This window comes from Cyrtonyx montezumae, unplaced genomic scaffold (genome assembly GCF_038088225.1).
Source record: "Cyrtonyx montezumae isolate F1298 unplaced genomic scaffold, pur_monq_1.0 scaffold_7, whole genome shotgun sequence".
NCBI lineage: Eukaryota > Metazoa > Chordata > Aves > Galliformes > Odontophoridae > Cyrtonyx > Cyrtonyx montezumae.
Window position 1 is genome coordinate 9275717 of NW_027072078.1, and position 19352 is coordinate 9295068.

General features: G+C 41.3%; 2 protein-coding genes across 5 annotated transcripts in view; both read right to left on the bottom strand.

Annotated features, from left to right (window-relative positions):
* STK17B (serine/threonine kinase 17b) overlaps window positions 1-19352 on the bottom strand; it is a 93964-nt gene that overhangs the window by 10188 nt on the left and 64424 nt on the right. Inside the window, exons 1-2 of one of the 2 annotated variants that reach the window (XM_065750617.1) lie at window positions 5115-5193; window positions 3655-3810 (exon numbers count right to left, since the gene is read on the bottom strand). In XM_065750617.1, the coding sequence (XP_065606689.1) occupies window positions 3655-3776 (122 nt within the window). In that variant the 5' untranslated portion in view covers window positions 3777-3810; window positions 5115-5193. Of the gene's footprint in view, window positions 1-3654; window positions 3814-5114; window positions 5194-19352 lie in introns of those variants that run through there. The other variant, XM_065750616.1, reaches the window with a different exon arrangement.
* HECW2 (HECT, C2 and WW domain containing E3 ubiquitin protein ligase 2) overlaps window positions 14910-19352 on the bottom strand; it is a 171626-nt gene continuing 167183 nt past the window's right edge. For all 3 annotated transcript variants that reach the window (XM_065750608.1, XM_065750609.1, XM_065750610.1), the window contains one exon: window positions 14910-17731. In XM_065750608.1, coding sequence (XP_065606680.1) covers window positions 17620-17731 — 112 coding nt within the window. In that variant the 3' untranslated portion in view covers window positions 14910-17619. The remainder of the gene's footprint in view (window positions 17732-19352) is intronic.

Genomic DNA, 19352 nt, shown 5'->3' on the forward strand with positions numbered 1-19352 from the left:
CACACAGTGTAGTTAAAACACCAGGTTGACCTTTAAGAAAAATTAGGGGAAAAATGCAGGTTTTTAAGCCAAGTTACAAACTCCTGAAAAACAAAAAAAAAAACCAAAAAAACCCCCAACAACCCTAGTTTTACAATCACCAGTTCTGCATTCCCAGAAGTGCCTAGCTGCATATTTACAAAGTGTTTTCAAATTACACAAGAAATACGATTAAAAAAAAGAAAAAGAAAAAACAGCAAAATACTTGAAGGGCTAAAGTAAATTGTTTAAAGTTCCAAAAACAGTTACAAAACCATTTGCAAAGAAAAACACCCACATCTGTGGCTTCAAACAAACAACACCTCTGCCCGTGAACCAAGCAGGTGAGAGGCTCAGCACCAGCTACACAGCCTGCCCTTTTGCACCTACTCTGGATTCTTCAGTAAGGGAGACGGGGCTGTCCTGCAGGCTTCTTCTGGTGTGAAGAACAAAACAGAAGAAAGTAAAACTGAAAAGGAACATCTGGGACACAAACCATGTGTCTAAGGTTTTTTTTTTTCCCTTAAAGTCAAGGCTCTGCAAAAGGGCACCTGTTTCTCTCAGAACGAAACAGATCACAACTGTGTTAAACAGTTTGTGAGTTTCCAACTGAATCACAGAGGATGCAAAGCTGACTTTTATTCACACTGCTGACAGTTAGAAATAACAGAACACAACAGAACACTTTCTTGTCATCACTTATTTCAACATCAATTATGTTTCTGACTTATTTCTTACCTAGTAAATTCAGAAAGGCAAATACATAATACAAAGGAAAAAAAAATCAAGAGGCAAAATCTATTTACAACCTGATGTGCACAACCTTCATATTAGCAAATCTTCATAAGCCTGAAATAGCCAAGTGCTTTCCCAACTGTTAAACGAGATACTATTGCTAAGCACTTGAAGTCATAGAGCTGAATTTCTCAGTGTATTGAGGTATGAAGATATTCCCCTATATGAGCTTGCAGTCTCGTTTTAACATCACACCGTGTCGTCAGCCACAGAAGTTTCTCTAAAATTACGGAAGAGGAACTGGTTGAGTTTCAAGAGAACAGGAAGACCTTTCCTGAGAGTTTCTGAACATCTTACTTCCAGCAGCTCTGGGTACAGCTGTTTGAAGGAGCAGTGGTATCTCCAGAAGAAGCCTATGATGTACGAATTTCCACTCCTCGTGATATTTATAGCGTACCAATTATTTTATTTTTAAAGCAATGAAGGGGGAAAAAGAATAAATACAAATTCCCCATTGCCCTATCACTAACAGACCATGTAAGAAGTCTCCCCTTCCTATTCATAACCACCCTCCAAGTACTGGGAGGCTGCAGTGAGGTCTCCCCAGAGCCTTTCCCTCTCAAAGCTGAACAAGCCCAGCTCCCTCAGCCTGTCTTTACAGGAGAGCCCTCTGAGCACCTTCGTGGCCCTTCTCTGGGCCCACTCCAATATTGCTTAGTCCAGCCTAGACTCTATTCTCTGCTTCAACCTGTACAGACCTCAGATATTTTATCACTGACTCCATGTCCTTTACCTCAAACTATTTTCAGCTGACAGCAACTTCCATCCTTTTACTTCTACTTTTATAGTTTTCCTTTCCATGCCATTCCTAACCAAACAGAACAAACTTGCTTACAGGTAGGACATACAGGTGTATAAACAACGCATTCAAATCTAATATAGTATTTGCTATATAGGTTTCTAAAGGAAAGAAAAGTAAGGAAAAAAACAATAAATCTTTAATTAAGCAAGTGAGGACTTGGAAAAATGAAACTTCACTACTAAAAGCACCTGCACATAACGTATACACACAGAACTGCTTCAAAATAGTTTCTGTTTGTTAAGCGTTATGGAAACCACACAGAAATTAACATTCTGGTTGAAGTTACAAAGTTGTCATATTACTCAATGTTTCAAGATATTCTGAGTCTCGATAACAGCTAACAGTGGTCTCCCAAACAAGAAATAAAAAAGCATCGCATAACTTGGAAACACTCGCAGGACATAGCACTTCAGCTTAACAGAAAAGCTGAGGCTTGAAGAAACAAGCCTAGCCAAGTTTTCTTCATATAATTGTTTAAGTAGTGTAATTTCCCCAGAAATGAAAAAAAAAAGAAAATAGATCTGAAGTTAGATCTTGCACTAAAGCAAGCACACAGCTTCCCTCTCCTTACTGCCTGCGAAGCAAATGCAATGCTGTAGAGGTACACGGTGCAGATGAATTTCAAGTTATTTCCGCATCTCAGGTTATAAACCACAGAAACTCAACTACTTAAAAAGAAGCCAAGCCATCCACAGTGAGGACAGAACTATCAAACCCACAAAACAGAACCTGCCTGCTTCATGAGTCAGTGCCTTCAACAGCAAAGGACCTAAAAGATAAGGGCGTGGGAGGAAGAAAAGGGACTTGGGAGGGTTAAATAGCAAAGAACAAAAGAATGACTTAAAGGAAGATGAAAACTGCAAGTGAACACACACAAACTGTTAGGCCAGAAAAGCTAAATAACCATATTTGGAAAAGATACCTCCCTACTTCTGATTCCTTGAATTTGGGCACTTTTTTTTTTTATTTGTCTACTTCTGCATGTACAGAAAGCATTAAAAACTGAGTTTGGAAATTCAAGCAAAAAAAGATGTTTTTGTTTGCTTTAAACATCATTTCACATCACAGGTACGTACGATCTGAAAATCCAGCGTTTGAAGAACACCAGAGTTCTGGAGGGCAGCACATAAATGATTCCATAGAGCATGGCATTCAGAACCAGGGCTGACAAAGTGCCACCAATAGAGGAAAATGAAGGGCTACAGGTTTATAGAGTACGAGATACAAACATGCTAGAGAAAAGGGCAGAACCATCAGGTGAAAGACATGACAAAGTTATGCCTGCCCAAGCTAGAGGTAGGAAGGTTCACTGCTCAGCACCAGGATACCTAACAAGTTAAAAATGACCCATGCTTGGAAGCATGACCACTCTTATTTCATTTGCGTGGGTTTATATACAACTCCCTGGATATTTTCAAGGTATGAATTAAGCCAATGATTTTAAATAAGCATTGACTCAGATGTCTTTAACACAAATACCATGTTTTTTTGTTTTCTTTGATTTGCTATTTTACTATTGCAAAAACAAGTGAAGGAAGTAGACCACAAAATTACCCTAGGTTGTTAGAAACGTAACCATAAAAGGTCAGTAAAAAAGAGGTCTTTGTTTTCTGGACTTAAAAAACAGGGAACCAACCCTCCACCAACAGCCAGGATCACCAGCACAGAAAGTGCCATTCTTTGTCTTGCAATACTACTCTAGGTTATCTCCTCTTGAGTTTATGTCCCTGCGTGTGACTAGATAGGGAAAGGGGAAAGAAGAACAGACTCTTTGACTTATGTTGCTATGAGAACAGCCTGAACTTCTCTGCCATGAAAAAGCCTAGCATGCTATGTATACCTCACCCTTGCTCTTACAGAGCCTGTTTGACACTGAAAAGAAGGGAGGAAGGGAGCAGGGAAGGGAAGGTGGGTGGGGAGAACCATACTTCATTCCTCATCTGTGGCCATAAAAGTCTGCCAGAAAGCAAGTCTATCATTGCACACAACTCTTGTGCACCAGAAATCCCTCTGACTAAAATAAACAGGAGCAGCCTTACCTTCCCAGCTCTTTGGACTCGAGCATGTAAAAATTGTGGAAATTGTCCATCCTGATTTGTGTCTGCAGAGACATGGCCAACAAGCCTGAAAGGCTTTTGTTCTCCAGCTTTCTCCTGGACATTGTCAGCAACAGGTCTCTTTCTTCTGCCAGTCACCTGCTAAAGCAACATGATGTTGAGTTTGGGCAACTCCACAATCACTGTGCAAGGCAATACACACAGATCAGTGCTTAGGTCTACACTGTACGTATGCAATTGGAACGGAACACTAAACGAGAGAACTAAGTGATGCCAAGAAAATTCATTCAAAAAACAAATTCTGTTTTTTTAAGCTGTTTTAGCCTAACTGGGTTGCTTGTTAGAAACCGTGATGAAAGAACAACTTTTTCCATACAAGTTCTGATCACTCAGAACCAAACAACAAATAAGCCACCTCAACAGGCCAGAATAACGGCACATTCACAAGACAGAACCACACATACTAATTCTACTACTACTGATATTAAAAAAAAAAAAAAAAAAAAAAAGAAAAAGCAGCAGCTATTTAAAAGGTAAGAAAACAAGTTTGGGCACTCACATTTACAGGCCTGAAGCATCTCTTCAGGTGTGATGCAAAAGCAAAGCAGAAAAAGGTTACTGAAGGATACCAGCAGCCTTAACTCACGGCTTATTTCAAGGCAAAGGGCAGGTTTATCTTTGTTAGCAATAGTAAAAAAAATTTGCTCACAAGGCAAATTATAGCCAGGACAGAGTTGACAGCCATTAAAAACGCTTTCAGTTCTCAAATGACAGCAGTGTGCTCTCAGAAGCTTCTGGGGGAGCACTCGACCTAGCTGTGTTTCACACACAACCCAGCACCCATCGAACCTCGTCCAGCTCTTGGAACGTGATAATTCATACTGGAACTGTTCTGGGTATAAACCAAGATTCATATTTTAGCTCTAGTAAAGGAAAAATGGTAATAGCAAACCTCACAACCCTACAGCTTAAAGAGAAAATTTTACGCAATGTTTAATAAGCGTGAAATAAATCGAAAGCTTAGCAAAGGTTCCCAAAGAAGGGTAAGCTGCACGCCTGTGAATCACCCTGCTCGCAGGGAACCAGGGCTTCTCTCTCCCCAGTCACAGAGCAGCTTATTGTGTCACAGGCTGATTTGGATGTCTCAAGCTGTACATCACCGACTGCTCTCCGCAGCGTATGCACTGAATGCGGCTCAACAGCTACCTGAGCTCGGCAGGACCTCAACACAAGCACTTACATTAGGGACAAGCGAGATAAGCGAGGATCAGCGACCGCTAAGTGCATTCAGCAACGTTTCATAATCTCTCCGCTCTTAAGGACGGCTTAAGCTGAGTCCCGAAGGGAAGCATTGCGACGCTCGCCGCCCCGCCGAACCCGCCCGATCCCGGACCCGCCGCCCATCGCGGCCGCGCTCACCTCTCCCCGCAGAGCCCCCTCACGGAGCGCGGCCGCCGCTCCCACAACGGCCGCCGCGAGACGGCCCGCGCGCCACCAACCGCCGCCCCGCGCAGCCGGCGTTTGAAAAGCGCAGCCCGGCAGATGTGGCGGCCCCGGCGGCGCCCGCTCGCCCCGCCCCCTCGTGCTGCGGAGCAGCCAATCCGCGCCCGCCGTCTCCGCCGCCATTGGTCGCACGCCCTCCGCCCGCCGAGCGCCCCCGGCCGGCAGCCCTCGCGCCTCCGAGGCGGGCGGAGCGCGGCAGGTGCCGGGGGTCCCGCCGCTGCCCTCGGCCCTGGGGAGGCGTTTTGTCCCGCCGCCGCCCGGCGGAGCGAGCCGCTCCTACTCCGGTAGCAGGACAGCAGGGGGAAGGGCCGAGGCGGCGCGGCGGTAGCGGTCGGCGGCGCGGGACACCCGCATCGCCTCCTTCCGCCGCTTCTCGCGTTGTGAGCTGCGGAAGTTCTCTATTAAAGCCCCTCCGAGCTCTGCCGTCCGCGTGCGGTGCCAGCCCGGCCGCTGCCTGCACTGCAGCGCGGCTTCGGACGGCTTGGCTGAAAGAGAACGCAAATACAAGGCGGAGAGGGGATGGGTTTTGCTGAGAAACGCTGTGCGGTATGAGAAGCAAGCAGCATTCCCAACACACCGAGTGTTCCGCAGGAGAAACACTGAACGATCGCTGCAATTAAAATGCTTTAGGTTATTACAGCACACGGTGCCAAAAAGCAAAGGACGGTACTTATGTCCGCCTCCTTAGAGCTGCCTGTGTGTCCCTTCAGCTCCTTCCAAGGGCAGGATCTGCTCTACTCACTTCTCCAGTCCTGAAAACCAAATAAAAGAGCACAATGTTCTGTGACACGGGTGTATTGCTGTAGCCTTCGTTTTCTGTTTACACCATAACGCCATAGCAACACGTGGCACTTGGAGAAGGCTGTAATTGGCGGGGCTCCACCCTGAAGACTTTGGAATTTTAATTAGACACAGAGAATGGCGAAAGGTGGAGGAAGGGAGATGGCAGGGTGAAGGTCACGCCAGCAGGATCATCAGCCACGTTTGTTGCAAATGTCTGCATATGATCATTAATTGCTATTTTTTAATTACCCCAGATGTGTTAGCTGCACGATTCCCATTCTTAACACTAACTCCTTCTCTTGCTTTCCCTAGTTATCTACCCATCACCAAGTTGGCTTTTTTACAGTCTTTAGCGGGTTTCGTGGTCTGAACTATTTCTTCTTGATCCGTTTTTCATTGCACAAAGATGTGCAAAGCCTTGTAGGGAGCCAGCCTCTGGTTAGAGGTGCAGGTCCCCCAAGAAGTGCTGATCGCACCTCAAGCTGGCCACAACTGATGCAATTTGGAGTGAACAGAGAGCGGGCTTCCAAGCTCAGCAGATAGCTTGGTTGCTGGAGAACAACTGAATGACATTAAGAACCACAGAGACTGAAGCCGAGAACGGCTGGGCCTTCTTTAACTCATTTGTAATACCTTTGCAAATGAATAATTCTACCAAGCAATCAGTTAGCTTTGTGGCAAAACCATTCCACAGGGCAGTACATACTTAAACAAAGCAGAATGAAACCTTACCCGATGGTCTTCAGTGTCCCAGATTTCAGAAGTCATGGGGAAAGATCCACATCTCCTACATGCTGTCACTGCTACTGCAGCCTCCAAGCATCAGCAGCAACTTCCTGCAGTGCATGATTGCTGTTGTATGAAGTACCTGCAGTTGTTTGCTTGGAGAAAGAGCATAGATCAGGCACACCAGAGTACCACATAGGGGAGGAAAGCCAAAAAACACACTGATTCCATGCCTCTTGGATTACAGCATAAAGCTGCCTGTCTTACAGGTGGTACTCCTGTACTTAACAACACCAAATGTTGTTTCTCTCTTAGGGATAACATCCAGAAAAGAGAAACAACAGCAAAAAACAAGCAAACAAAAAACATACAAAAACCCCACTACAGTACAGAGATTACTCCATGCCCCAGCCATCTATTAAGAGCACCTTAAGCTGAAGCAACCTCACTGATCCCACATGCTTAGCAACAACGTGAAATACTCAAAGCTCAAATGCAACAGACCCCTCAGAATCAGCGTGCTATCTCTTGCAGTTCCTGCAGCCTTCAGTTTTGGAAATGATCTAATCCTTGAATACAGACCCTCCCCCATCCCACAAAAATTACCATGAATCTCATTTACATAAACCACTTAAAAAATCCATTTTTCCCCCATCAAAATCTCTGCAAGAGTGCTACAACATTTGCACATAGGAAATGAGTAAGAAAAGGCAATCCTCAAACCAACTGGCAAACAATCTGTATTTCAGGGACTGCTTAGCAGAATGGCCTCGGCGTCACCTGGCACGAGCTTTGTGCAAGCCCCAGTCCTCACACTGAGGGAAAAATGTGAAGTTGCTCAACATGTGGCGCCAGTTATCAATGATCTGGGTGAAACTGTCTTAGGAGTATAAAATTGACAAGTAGGACAGAGGCTCTGAAAGGTGTTCTCAGAGCCTCTCCTTTCCCCACATAGCTCCCTTCAACGATTTAGGCTAGCTAATATCACACATCTGCTAGAAGCAAGAGATTGCAAAATTACTGTCCAGAAAAGTTTTAAAATAATAGAAATATTAGAAATATCTTGCCCAAGCAATGAAGAAAGACCAGGACCTTCCAGGGTAGCTAGTCTCACCTGTTACCAAAGCAAGAGGAAATCTTCAGCAGGAGACACTGGCTTTTTTGAGAGACTGAACAATCTCTTCTTCCCTGAAGATATTTTTCTATGACAGTACAGTGCTGTGTATTAAGCCACTGCCATAAAGCACGTTGCTGTCCATTCTGGTACTCCATTCAAAAGCAGAGAGCCTTATGAGAGGTGTGGGCATCTTCAGCCTGTTGACTGTAGTTGAACTTAGGATAGCCTTTGTTTCAAATGTAGTTCTCGTTAGAATTCCTCTGCTTTTGGTGAAGAATCCTTCCTTTTTCTGCTACAAGTGATGATCTGTAGTATTCCAGATTCCACAGGCCACCAGAATTCACTTAGAAAAGGTGACGTGAGGGAGTATTTTTTTATTTCTCTAGAAGTTTTAAACTGTTGCAAACATTATGATACATTCAAAGACACAATAAAAGAGTTGATTTCCAAAGTGGATTTTTTAAGAAGATTTATTTTAAGTGATTTCATGATGAAACATGGTCTTAAACAAAATAGAGATCAGTAGGAAAATAAAATTATACACAGAAATATCTTTTCCCCAAATGTTTTTGAATAGCAGGAAATACAACAGAGCAGTCCTGTATTCAACTGAGTAGATAATTATGCGTATCTGTGAGCGGTCAAACGTTACAGTACGATCCTTGAAGCCAGGCATGACAAAATGCCTGTCATACTCTCAACACATTTCGTAACCACTCTCCCTGCCTCAAAGAAAAGAAGTGAAATGCGATGCAGTGTAAAGAGAGAAAAGGACGTACACCATCTTAATGCTTGAAGCACATTTTCCCCATTGAGTGTTTTGTGAAAGACATATACCAAATTCAATGAAACAAAGTAGCTTGTAGAAAGATAGAAAACCTTGATATTGTATTTGATATACAGTCTTGTGAACACGTAACTGAAACGTATGGAAAAGATTAAAAAATACACCACATGTGTTCTACTTAAAGCTTAGAAATAAATATGCACTCTATATTCTCAGTGCCTGAAATTCTTTAAAAACAAAGAACTTGGTATAAAATTATATCAAGTAATCATCAAAAATGAGGGAGATGCACCTATATACCTGTTAGATTCTGGATGCCTGCATCCCCGCTACAAAAACTTGTAAAACTGTATGCGCTTTCAAACATGCTGAATAACCCAAACCATAGCCTAGCAAGGGCACAAACACTGACTGACCCAGGGGTACCAGTACTCCACACCACAACCCTCAGGAATTTGTTTTTCTACAAAGCATTCCCCGTCCATACTGTACCAGCCCTTGCAAGTATAAATGTTCAGTCACTGATACAAAACGCAGCCTTGCTGATCAGGATTTGTGGATGTCCTCAAGGCTATGTTTTTCAAAGGAAAAAAAAAGCATCTTCCTAAGATCATACATTTACTTAGTATTATTATAATTATTCTTCCTCCCTGCAATGCTGATAATAAACAGCAGTCTCCTGAGTGTTGCAGACTCATTGCAGAAAAATGTCGTGCTCTATGAACTACTGACTTGTTATGATCCAGCGTACTAAATATCTTCTGCTGTAGGTCTTAAAAGTTTATAAGAAACCTGTCACCTCAGTTACAATACTGAAAACTTGTAAGGAATTCTACTTTTGACTTCTATATCTGACTTGGATATCCAGTAGTCATGGCTTTTTTTTTTTTTTCCTGATAAAGAACCAGGTCTGCTTTTAAGTAGAGGACCAGGTCCAGAAATTCTTCTTGTTCTCTTATTTGTTTTTTTTCTGATAATATCACTAAACTGTGAATGAACTCAAGAATGAACCTACATCAGCTTGGCCAAAGCTAACAAGACAGATGAGAATATTTTTATTATCCTAAATAAAATTCAGAAACTTCACATCACACCTGGAATGACAAACAAACAAACAAACAAAAAAAAAAACCTTCTTTGTAGAAATTAATGGTTCCTAGCCATAACACAAGGCTCAGCCATTAAAAGAAAAAAAAATTAAAAAAAAAAAACAATCAACATTTTCACACAGATAAATGGTGGTTAGAAACCTTCATTTTTCAGAGAGTAGTCCAAACAGAATAAATAAATCAAGATAAACACAGAAAATATTTTTGTGTTTGTGCGCTATAGATTTTCAAAAACTAAAATAATTAGCCAAAACACATCCAATGTTGTAACAGTAATCTATTTCATGATGAATAGTCATTTTTCCTGGGTACATTATCATAGTCTAATTTTTAAGCTAAAAGTGTCCCCTTTTGTATGCCCAGTGGTCAGCACAGCTCACAGTCCCACCTACTATTTGCAAAGCCTTTTCCTGTCCTTATTTCTTTCAGTTGTTTTCACTCAAGAACTGTTCTATGGCTCCTTTTTTTTTTTTCTTGTATTTGCTGCATGGAACTGCCATATCTTATCGTGTGCTGCACCTAAAATTACTTTCCTTCCTTAGCATTATTTATGAGGCTTCAGAGATTTATTTGCTTATTCACACAGTAATCTTATTTAAAAATTACTCAGCTGCAATTTCTGATTGCAGTCAGCGTGGCCATTAAATCAGATGTCTCAGCAAAGTCTTCTTTTATTGACCGCATTTACACAGTTACACGAGTGTTTCTAACTATCAAACTGTAACGCTCCTGATTTAAAATGAGAGCTTCCAAATAGAAGAAGAGCTGCTTGTGTTGCAGGCAATGGAAACATGAAATATCTTTAGGATGAAACCAGTTGAAGCCAGATAGAGCCTTCTTTTGTGGAAGGCACAGACCTTACTACAATAAATAGTCCCTGCTGCCATTATCTCTGGATCTGCACTCACCTGTGTCCCTGTGAGGGCTCATGCCTCCACCCAACAGTCTGAAACAGTGCACGGAAGGAAAAGCCTCTGCCCCATAATGACCTCCATAAATCCAAAGTCAAAGGACATTCGATCCTTGGATTCGTAATCAACTCTCTGGTTTCCGAAAAGCATGACTTGGATTAAGGACTTGAAGGTATTCTAAGTAAATGTGTGGACAACGCTAAACTGGGAGGAGCTGCTGACTCCCTCAAGGGCAGAGGCCTTGCAGAGAGATCTGGAGAAATCAGAGGGCTGAGGAATCAACAACAGCATGAAGTTCAGCAAGAACATGCCCTGGGTTTTGCAGCTGGGATGTGGCAGCCCTGTATACATGCACAGATCAGGGGACAAGAGACCAGCCCTGCAGAAAAGAACCTGGGGGTGCTGGCTGATGGCAGGTTAACCTAAGCCAGCCGTGTGCCTGGAGCCCAAAGGGCCAGCTGTACCCTGGGGGGCACCAGGTGCAGCACTGCCACCAGGCAGGGAAAGAGGCTGTCCCTTCTGCTCTGTGCTGGGCAGCCTCACCTCTAGCACTGGGTGCTGTGCTTTGGCTGCTGTGATGTAAGGAACCAAGTTATTACAGAGCATCCAAAGGAGGGCTGTAAAGATGGGGAAAGGTCTGAGGGCAAGGTGCATGAGAAGCAGCTGAGGTCCCTTGGCTCGTTCAGCCCAAAGCAGAGGAGCTGAGGGGAGACTCATGGCACTGGGCATGGAACAGGATGTTCAGGGCAGCATGCACAGACCCAAGCTGCTGCAACTCAGGGAGCGTTTGGACAGTGCTCTCAGACAAGGTTTGACCTTTGGGTGATGCAGTGTGGAGCCAAGGGTTGCATTCAATAGTCCTTGTGGGTCACTTCCAACTCAGGAGATTCTGTGATTCTATACTGTGTTAAGAGATTTTTTTCCTTCTGTCATTCACAGTGAGAGAGACTGTGATCCCATCAACTCTTTGGACTGAAGGGAGCTGGCTCTTCATGCAAACCAGACTGATCTAATTCCAGATGGCAAAATAAAACACCACCACAATCTCACTCTGATACTATAGTTGCAGTCAGTGCAGGTGGTCAGCATTTGTTTAAGAGTGACAAATGCAGGATTAAATGCAAAAGGGAGAAGGCAGCCAGCTTTTGGAAGGCAGGCTAGCATTAAGGAGACCAGTGTCCTGTGGAGCTTTTAGGCCTTTACATTTCAAAGCTGGTTATGTTGATGTCAGCAAAAAAAATATGTTAAATTAGTGGAACAATATACCTCCTGAGTGCTTAGTAAAAGCCCTCTAAGAAAGACAGGACTTCTCTAGAAATAGTTGATAGATTAATTTTTGGAAGTAAAAAAAAAAAAAAATCAGGAATAAAACAATTTTCTTCTAAGAAATGAAGGTCTGGAAAAAACAAACATAGCTTGGCTCCCTTTCACATTCACCGTGTCTTGAAGAAATTTATCAGAACACATCTACCATTAATTTGTCTTTCACAGGTTACATTTGCATTGTACTCTGACTGCATTTGGTACACAAAAGAAATAAGTTAAAAATTCCAATTATCAATTTAGGAGACAAGTTAATGAGTGTAGTAATTCTTCCACATAGTCCTCAGACTATGCACTTCAATATACACAGATACTACAATGGGCTGTAGCCATTCCAGAGGAACCCTTGACCATCATCCTTTTACATGCCGTCCAGAGGAATCTGAGTAGTGCCAAACCAGTCATTACTATAGCACTATTTTTAGAAAGAACTCTTCAATCAACTGTGAGTTTAAAATACCTTCAAATACCTCTGGCATAATGCAGCTCGGAGCAAAGCAGAGCCCTAAATGAAGTTTCAACCTGAACAATACCTTTCTTTGCAGTAAAATTATTTTCAAAAACACTAGAACTGTTCAACAAAACTCTTCGTAGCAATGAGCACTTGAAATATTAGAAGCACAGTACATGTGTGAGTCGGAACTGAAAAAGCTATATTGGAAAGAAATGCAAAAAGTAAATCAACACACTGTGAAAACTGCGCTTATATGGTCAGCTTTACAATTTTGTATATTACTTGGCAAAAATGGGTCATAATAAGGCTTTTACTCTTACTGGATTTACAAAAAAATGTTCCCCTCAAATTACTATTTACTTAACATATATTTACTTTTCCTGAAAGCAAGGAATTTCAACTTCAACACTTTCAATTCTTTTTTATTGTAAAATATTTAAGCAAAGGGCTAGACTAGACCCACAGCAGCCACTGTGATCATGCTAAAAAAAATTTAAAGGATTTTTACTTGCAGTGGGTGAGCTAGTTAACCCCTAATACTTCTGCAGCTCTTTCAGACTGCACAGAAAGGCCAAAAAGCAAACAATTTAAGAAGCCAGGTTTGAGCAATTACTCTGAAAATTCACTTGGAGTTCAATACGCTTGCCCAAAGGAGGAAGAGATGAGAAGAGATTGGTTGAGTATTATTACTTCAAGGTTAACAGTAAGACTTTCAAGGTTAAGTTTATAACCTTATGACTGGAGACCATACTTAGTAATTCCCATTAGTCAAACAGGAATAAATTATCCCTAAACCCCTGCAAAAAAATTCAGTGGCAAGAAAAATGTAATTGCTAGTATAATTTCCTAGAAATAAGTATAAATCACTAAAAGTAATTAACTTGCTATAGGAAATAAACTTACACAGGTTACTCAAACACAGCTACTACACATTCCCTTTTTAAAAATAATTTCCTCATCCACAGACAGTGTGCTTGCAGACATGCCCATAAACTTCTGCAGTTCACACTGGAGTAAATCAGTTAACATCTGCAATTAACACTGCTGTGACAACCAGATTTAGCAACCAGATGAGATGATAATGCTGCTAATGCTTCTGAAGGAAGCTTTTGTTGTTGTTGAGATTTTAAAAAATAAAAATAAAATAAAATACATAGGAAGCCTCAAAACTGTTTTCTTTTCTATAATTTTAAACTAAGCAAAATGCCAGTCTGCTGCTCTGGCAGTTGTTTATCTCATGCCAGAAACTTCATCTGATGTCCTGCCAGCACGCTGCTGCCTCAATTTTTAGTTTCCCTAAAGATTACAGGGAACACAGCGTTTACAGATAGATTTCACCCTAGATGCTCTCTGAGCAACGTTACCACCTTTTTATGATAGGTTCACAACACGAACAACCACAATTATTTTAAAAGCAAAAAAATATATATAAAGGGGGCAAATACTTGATGAAAACCAAGGAAAAACAGCAGGACAGCAGTGGGGAAAAGGTTTGTTTCTAATCAGCAGAATTGTCTTAAGTTGGATTTTATTTTGGATAGAAAGAATACTTTCATTAGATAACCTGCAACTTGCTGATGGTGCTAGCTACATAACAGACAGAAGTCTCCTACCTGTTGTGGATGAAAACACCGGCACCGCTACAGTACTTCTGGCTTGCAGATTCTGAACTGCTTGCTCCAGTAGGCACCACACCGCGTCAGTTCAATGATTATGAGCTTTCCCAGTGTATTTAGGAGCATTCTGGCTAAGCTGATGAGAGCTAGCACCAGAGGCACACAAAGAACACCTCTGCTCACTGGGGGCTGAGTCTTGGCACGAGTGCACCCCAGAGGAAGGTTGGTATGGTCTCCGGGGTGCCTGACAGTTGTTTTTAGGGTAGCAATGCACAGCTCAGCTTTGCAGCAAGCAGGAAACGTGGACACCTCACTTCAACTTTTGTGGGCGCTTTTCCAGCCAGACTTCCTGTCTGATAGAGATGCTGCAAGTGAAGTCCACACAAGTTTTCATCACACAGTAGAATCTTTTGTCTACTTATCGAAGACAAACTTTTTTCTTCCCTAAGCGGAAAGCTACTTAGCACTGTGCAAAATCTCTGAGGAGATTTTCACGGCTTTCAGAAATGCTTTCTCATCTTTCTCCATTCTGGACCCTTGTGCCTGCCACAAAGCTGCGTAAGTAAATCACTGTGGTCACCAGCTGTAATCATCTGCAGGACATGAAAGTTGACTTCCACATGTGATGTATCCATTGGAAATGGCTTCCCGCACCGAAGGGAGAATATTTCACTCAGTAGCCAAGAGATGTGGGGATATCAAAGAGCTCAGCCTTCGTTTTAACTATATCTTCCCTACTAATCTCTTCAGAGCAAGAACACTGCCTATATCATCACATGCAACTGATGGTGCGCTCGAGGCAGCATGGGGTAGCTGTACCTGGGCAGTTCACTTCTCACTTTCAAATACCATTTTTTGAGTCCTCCAGGCAATGCTGTCAGCAAAAGAGCAAGAAACAGCTTCTCCTCAGTCTCTCCAGGTCTTAATGCTACATGGATTCCAGACTTTTTTTTTCTTTTGACAGCTCCTGCAACGGTGATCCTGTCACATCTTTACAGAATAACGGATCACTGTGACAACTATGTATGTATAAACACAGAACAAATGTGTGCAGAAAATATATTTTAAATAAAAATTGACAAGATGCATTTATTGATCTTGATTTGTACAAAAGCATAACTTAAAGGCAGACTAGTATAAACTTAGTTTATGCCAAATATTATAAGTTTTCGTTCCAAAGAGTCTCTGGTTCAAAACTTCTAGGTACAGTTTCCACCTGGGAAATCTCTTTTTTAGACCACAGATAACACAGTATGTAAAATCAAAATTCTTCAGTCCTTCAACCAAGCAAAAGTTACCTTCAGCTTTGAGTTCTGGTGCTTTAGCTACTCAGTGAACGGATCATATGAAACATGAGCAACGCTGGAGTGACCTGACGAAAAATCAGTTTGCCTACTGCTCATCTGTATTCTGAAAAAAAGATGCACCTTAGCATCTGTGACATGCAATTTTAGCAAAGATTGATAAATATATGTCTAAAAGTAGGGAGACATGATTGGATTTTTCTTTGCTATTTCATGCCAGCCAGAACTAGCACAAGAAAACCTATGTTACTTGGGTAACGGAGTCCCAAATGTCATGCAGAAGCTCAATTATTCCTGAAATCAAAGAAGGCTTTCACTCTGATTTTGCAACTGGGTTTTCTTTTGCACACGTAATGTTTGCTCAGGAAGCCTGAAGGGTTTTCCTCAGTCTTCGCTGCCTGGCGGCACACAGATTTCCGACTTGGAGGGTGGAATGGCAGTCTTTGCTGACAACACCTCCACTGACGCTCACCTCCGTGGAAAAACACTTCCCCAGGACCGAGCAGGATACCTCCCTGAGATGCCCTTGCAAGAATCTCCAAAATGGGAAGTTAAGTTTACTTCAGAGGCTACTTTCCTCACAAAACAGTGTGCTGTGCTTCAGCGCTATCACGAGTGCTAACGCAAAACTAGATTCATGTTCTTGTCATCCAGTATCCAAGGGCAACTTCCTGGAATTTAAAAAATGTGGATGCACTGTGTTGCAGCAGCTGTACAAGAAAGAGTGCGCAGCTGCGCCAGCGTTCCACAAGACCATCTGGAGGAAAGTACCAAAAATAGATGCGAGCAAGCCTCATGTATTTCAGCAAAATTAAGCATAAAGAAATTGGTGTCCATGCAGTGTTTTGATAGGCTATAAAAAAAATCTTTCAAATAACATTTGATAAGAAAACTATTTATCAGTGAAAATGCAAGACTAAGGAACAGTTTACATCTTGTGGAAGTTCACTGATATGCAACAGTGGCACGATGACCAGTGGCTCACCGTAAAGTAGGTTACTCGTGGATTTCTGTGTGAGCTACTGTTCTGTGGTGCTGTACAAATAAAAAGTTGTGGGAGCATATGAAATGCCTGTATTAAACTCCACTGCATTAAGTAATCCAATGCATGAAAAAATGATCCAGCTGCATTTAAAATAAATGCATATTACGATATTATATATAGTATTATAAAATTATTACTTATGTGCACAGTCCTGATATCTATAGACATGGCACCATGAAGAAAGCCTGGTTCCTAAGTGTTGTTATAGGTACTTGATAGTGATGCAGTTTGCTGTCAGTCGGATCACGATGTCCCTTCAACTTTGGTACATTCAGTGCAAAATATTTTTGGGAGTTTTTTACACTTATAAAAATAAAAGGCATTTTTTTCCCTTGAGAGTGCTTAAAGAATAAATACTAGCAGAATGTCTGTTCGAGCATGGAAAGTGACAAAAAAAGAGCATTTTAGATTGCTTGTTTCCTGTTCACACTCTAAGAAACATAATATAATGAACCTATAAAAATAAACAGAAGTCACTGTGTTAGGATTTTTTTCCTGATATGCTGTGATAAATTGCTAGTTTCTTCTTAAAACAGTTTCCATGCAGTATAAATCATAAAGTCAGTCCTATTAAGTTCTTCAGTTCATTATAACAGCTCATCTTTTGTCATACACACCACTGGCAAAAACGTTTTCACAAACCTCCTTAATGCAAGCCATTGCTGTTGCATTCTTTGCTGCCTTTCCTTCCAGTTTGCTTCTGTCCCAGGAACTTGAACTCTATGGTGCACTCCATGCAGGCACTCCTAGTCTTAGGTTTATCAAGTACAGGATATGCTGTTACAACACATGGCATTAAGTAATGTACCTTCATGAATATTCTTAAAAATAAAAAAAGAAAGTGTATTGTATGATTTTTCACTGATTTACTGTGTAGGTGGGGCCTGAATGATTTCACATTTTCACTTGAATTTTCTATTCAGCAACTTTGGTGAAACCCAGTTTTCAGGTACATGTCAGTTCTGCAGTAGCCAGGAGACCACAACACGGGATCACACATTTCTTGTCTGCTCAAACATAAACACAGGAAGTTTGGTCATCCTGAAAAAGCATGGATTGCAAGACTTGGTTTTCCTGCACTTCAGGCACTCTCCAAATTCACTGTAGAGAATTCTGCCACTATCACAATGCTCTTTAATTGCTTCATAAGCTCTTTCATGGAAACTCACTGTCAGAATGGCAATCAGAAATCCAATAACAAACGTTCATTCATTTTTTGAGAAGTCAGATCCAGAAAAGTTCAAAGAGCTGGGCACTGTGGTTTGTGTATCATTCAAGTCCAAAAGTACTCGTCTCTTCTACTGCTGTCAACAGTTTTTCATACAGCATAGAGAATGATGGATAAGGGGGAAGGTCCAGACGATTGAAACAAGTGTGAGCCCTGAGGAGAAAGAGGAGGTAAAGAAGAACATTATTTTAAAAGTTCAAAAGAAATGAGGCAGACTGATATGTGCTTGCGTACAGATGGCCAAATAGTACTCTTTCAGAAGACTTTCCGTCAGATGATCTTCTCCAACTGAACAAGTAGTGAGGTTTAATGTACATTTCTCTGATTAAAATAAGCCAATAAGAAGCATTCATTAAGGCATCCAGAATCATACTTACAGCTCAAAAGACATGGGATAAATTCTACCCATTAAACATGCATAAGAAAAGAATGCTGTAACATACTACATTTCAAGTAGTCTGTCATGAAACCGTGGCTTTAAATGTATCATAAAATAAGTCGTTTTATTTTTTTTATATGGATGATACCTGAATACTGTATTTGTAATCCATTGCAGGATGATGAATACGCATAAGGTATTAGATTTGAAGAAATATGAAACAATATGCTAGATATTCAAGGAAACAATCCCTTAGTAATTAAGGACAGGCAAATAGGATGCTCCTCACTGCATGTTTACACAGCGTGTATTGTGCTTCTGGGAAGAAGTTGTAAATCAGCACAAGCACGATCTGTGTATCTGACCAGGCAAGTCAACGACCTTTAGAATTACTGTTTGTAATTACACAGAACTATGCAAGTAGCTATAAAACGCCATCCTGCCTTCTTAAGAGAAAAACCACATGATTGGTTTCTTTCTCATTTTCCAAAGTCCATCTTTGAACTGAATCTTGAGACCTCTTACAAGGAATAAAAAGGGAAGTAATAAATGTTTCTTCTCTTCGTAGAACAATGGGTATCATTGTCTGACCTCAGGGCAGGCCAAGGATACTTTCTAAAATACTACAGTGTATGAGCCTGTTCTAGTGAAATAGATAGAGCTATTAACTCAATTGGTTCTTGAGAAAAAAAATGATGGGAGCTGGAAGAGGTACCTTTTCCACTTCAATTTTTTTTTTTTTTTTTTTAACCAAAGCCTCATTTTAGACTGAGGATATAGATCTTTTTGTTTTTTGGCAGGTCTCTGTTTAGAAATACTTTATCATTTTGCAATAGAACACATCTCACAGTTATTTAAACACAATGAATCTGGCAAACTTTTCCTGCATTGACCTACCCTTAATCTTTGTGGTCCATATTAAGTATAAATGTGTAACAAGAATGAAATGTCTGACCAAGGCCCTTCCTCACAGTGAATGCAACTCCTCATTCAACCTAGCCATTCCTAGAAATCCATGTCCACAACAGGCCTGTAATGAGTTTCTCCAAGCCAGAAAATGCCGCTTTCCATGGAACCAAATGCATTAATTGCTGTTTTAAAGTGGCTCTCCTCTTAAATAGCATCCAGCTATAGGGATGGAACATGAGTGAGCTAATGCAGTATGTTAAAAACATGAGATCAATGCAAATCCTCAATGAAGGGGAAACTCAGCAGTCTTACAGTGTCATAAATATATCAGGTTGAAGAAATGTATACACAGTAAAGGCCATGCTGTCGTTACAAACAGGTTGAAACATCAAATATTCAATCACTTTATATATATATATATATATATATATAAATTTGGCACCCCCAAATACGATATGCTTGAAAGTGCAATGCTGGTATATGCCT